General features: G+C 48.6%; 1 protein-coding gene across 5 annotated transcripts in view; it reads left to right on the plus strand.

The window, feature by feature from the left end:
• Positions 1 to 2,741, plus strand: part of LOC115295622 (TBC1 domain family member 7) — a 22,124-nt gene that overhangs the window by 17,044 nt on the left and 2,339 nt on the right. For all 5 annotated transcript variants that reach the window (XM_029943699.1, XM_029943695.1, XM_029943696.1 and 2 more), the window contains exon 6: positions 1,356 to 1,501. In XM_029943699.1, coding sequence (XP_029799559.1) covers positions 1,356 to 1,501 — 146 coding nt within the window. The remainder of the gene's footprint in view (positions 1 to 1,355; positions 1,502 to 2,741) is intronic.

Below are 2,741 nucleotides of genomic sequence, written 5' to 3' on the forward strand. Positions count from 1 at the left end.
GTGTGTGACAAAACATTCCATTGGCAGAACTAACGAAAATTCTAGAATAGGGGTTTAGAGGTGAAAGGTGAGGACAAGAACTCTTTGCTTTGTCCTTTGGAGAAAAGCTCCTGGTTTGGGGGAGTGGTGTGTGGTATTCTTGAGAAGGAATTATTAAGTAGTGTAGGAAAGTTGGTTAAAGAGAGACAGAGGCCCCTGAAAGAGGAGAAAACTGGGCCCAGGATTAATATGTGGGTCCCTCTTCGCCTGGCTAGCTTCAGTCATTCTTTTCAAGCCAACGCAAATGTCACACCTCTGGGAGACTGGATGGCTTCTAAAGCATCCCGTGCTTACCCTACGAAGGCTTCATTACATGTTGGTCAGAAGCAGACTGTAAACTCCCTGGAGGCAGGGACTTCATGTTTTCTTATACTCTGTTCCCCGTATGTAGCACAGTGCTTGCTGCAGTGAACATGGTAAGGGATATGAACTACTTCTTTGGTCGAGATGCAGATATTTAGTAGAATAAACATTTGCATTTGCTTCAGTGATAGGGGGTGCAGTTGTGTTTTCTGGGTAGGGAGCACAGACTTCAGAGTCAGCCCCCAGGCCCCATTCTTGGCCTGTGGACCCTGAGTACCACAGCTTGGGCGAGGTGGACCTGGCCAGTGGGAGCCAGCTTCAGTAGCTCTTCCGGCTCCTGGAACTGGCTGCCGCTTAACCTTCTCTGGGAGCAGCCACTAGACGGAATCCAGGTGCCCTGGTCCCTTCACATTCCTCCCCTGCCTCCCAAGAGTCCTGCACGGGGGATGCAGAGCGCCTCCTCTGGACATCTCTGTTGTAGGGGCGTCCTCGGCGTGGTGCACAGCTGTGCTCAGCAGAGGTCAGCATCACTGTGGTCAAGGACCGGTGGGCCTTTCCCACGTCCGGCTCTTTTGGTCCCATTCTCCCGGATTCCCTTTCCCTGCTTTGGCCCCACTCTGTTTCTCTAGTCTTACCCTTTCCCCTTCCCCCTTTTCCTGAGTGTGTCATCTACTCCAGAGCAGCCGGAGTGTTGGGGGCCTTGCTTAGTTCCCCAGAATGTTTGCATTTTGCTCTGGACTTTGGCCTTCAGTTGAACCGTATTAGTGCCGTTGGCATTAGGGGAACCACTGTTCCATTGGCCCGGAAACCCCCTCACTCAACCCCTGACTGCTGGTTGCCCTAATGGCGCTGGCCTGAGAAACTTGCGTCACGAATGACTTGGATGAGTCTGCAGTTGTGTTTTCTAGCACTTTCTGGCAGTCAGCATGAACGTTTGATTCACCACAGGCTGTAAGATTGGGTAATGTTAGGTCACGGGAAACGAGTAATCTCTCTTCCTCTTTAATCGTTAGCCAAAGGCTTTTGAACAATACCTGAATCTGGAAGACAGCCGACTGCTGAGTCATCTGAAGACGTGTGCGGCGCTGTCCAAACTTCCGTACGATCTCTGGTTCAGGAGGTGCTTCGCAGGGTGCTTGCCTGAGTCCAGTTTACAGAGGCAAGTCCTTCTTTCACAAGTGTTCTGGAGGCGTGGGGTCGGAGAAGGGTCCTGGGTGTTCATGGGAGCAGCCTTCAGAGTGTGAATTCGCTTTAGAACAATACGGTAGTTTGAAGCTCACTTCTCTGGCAGACGGCAGAACAACACTTGATTCTGCTTATTGTTTATCCACTTAGAAATACTAGAATGCTAGTAATATTAATCTAACATGAACGCGAATTAGTGTTAATGCTGGAAATATTAGAATGTACCATTAGGAAACTTGAAGGCCCTCAATATGTTACATGCTGTAGGTTATTCACATCTGAAACAGTCTCCAGGGGTTTATATGGGTATCGGCTTTTCTTTTCCAGAAATGTGGGAGATCCTAATCTGGAGAAAACCTTTCTAATTTCTTAGTTCTGTCATGGCATCTTTAAAGTAGCTAAAGGCAGGCAGACACCTAAGACTCAAACTTGGTTCTCCTTCATTTCAGACATGTGTTTCCAGTATTTCTGGGCCTTGCCCCTCCAAGACCGTGTGAGGTAGTTGGGAGGAAAGGTGACACGCAGAGAACATCACAGGACACTACGTGACTAAGCACACAGTGTGACACCAACTCTAAGAGATTTAGGAATTACCAGCATAATTATTTTAGAGTGGTTGAGATCAATAACTAGCTCATTAAGCTCTTAAAGATTTTTTTAATGTTTTTATTTTTATTTTTGATACAGAGAGAGACAGAGCAAGACAGGGAGAGGGGCAGAGAGAGAAGGAGACACAGAACCGGAAGCAGGCTCCAGGCTCTGAGCTAGCTGTCAGCACAGAGCCCGACGCGGGGCTCGAACCCACGAACGTGAGATCTGACCTGAGTCGAAGTCAGAGGCTTAACCGACTGAGCCACCCAGGCGCCCCGTTGTTAAGCTCTTAGAGAAGTTTTAGGAATTTGAACCACGGGCACCATTGCATTGATGTCATTTCACATGCTGCTTTTGTCTTCCTTACTTAGCAGTTAATGATGATATTAGTGTTACACAGTATTAGTAAAATCCAAACTTTGGTTTAAGACTTGCCTTCTCCAGAGGCGCCCAGGTGGTCTGACTCCGGCTGAGGACCTCATGGTTCATGAGTTCAAGTCCCACATCAGGCTCTGTGCTGACAGCTTGGAGCCTGGAGCCTGCTTCGGATTCATATTCTCCTCTCTCTCTCTCTCTCTCTCTCTCTCTCTCTCTCTCTCTCTCTCTCTCTCTCTCTCTCTTCC

Source organism: Suricata suricatta, chromosome 7, assembly GCF_006229205.1.
Source record: "Suricata suricatta isolate VVHF042 chromosome 7, meerkat_22Aug2017_6uvM2_HiC, whole genome shotgun sequence".
Taxonomy (NCBI): Eukaryota; Metazoa; Chordata; class Mammalia; order Carnivora; family Herpestidae; genus Suricata; species Suricata suricatta.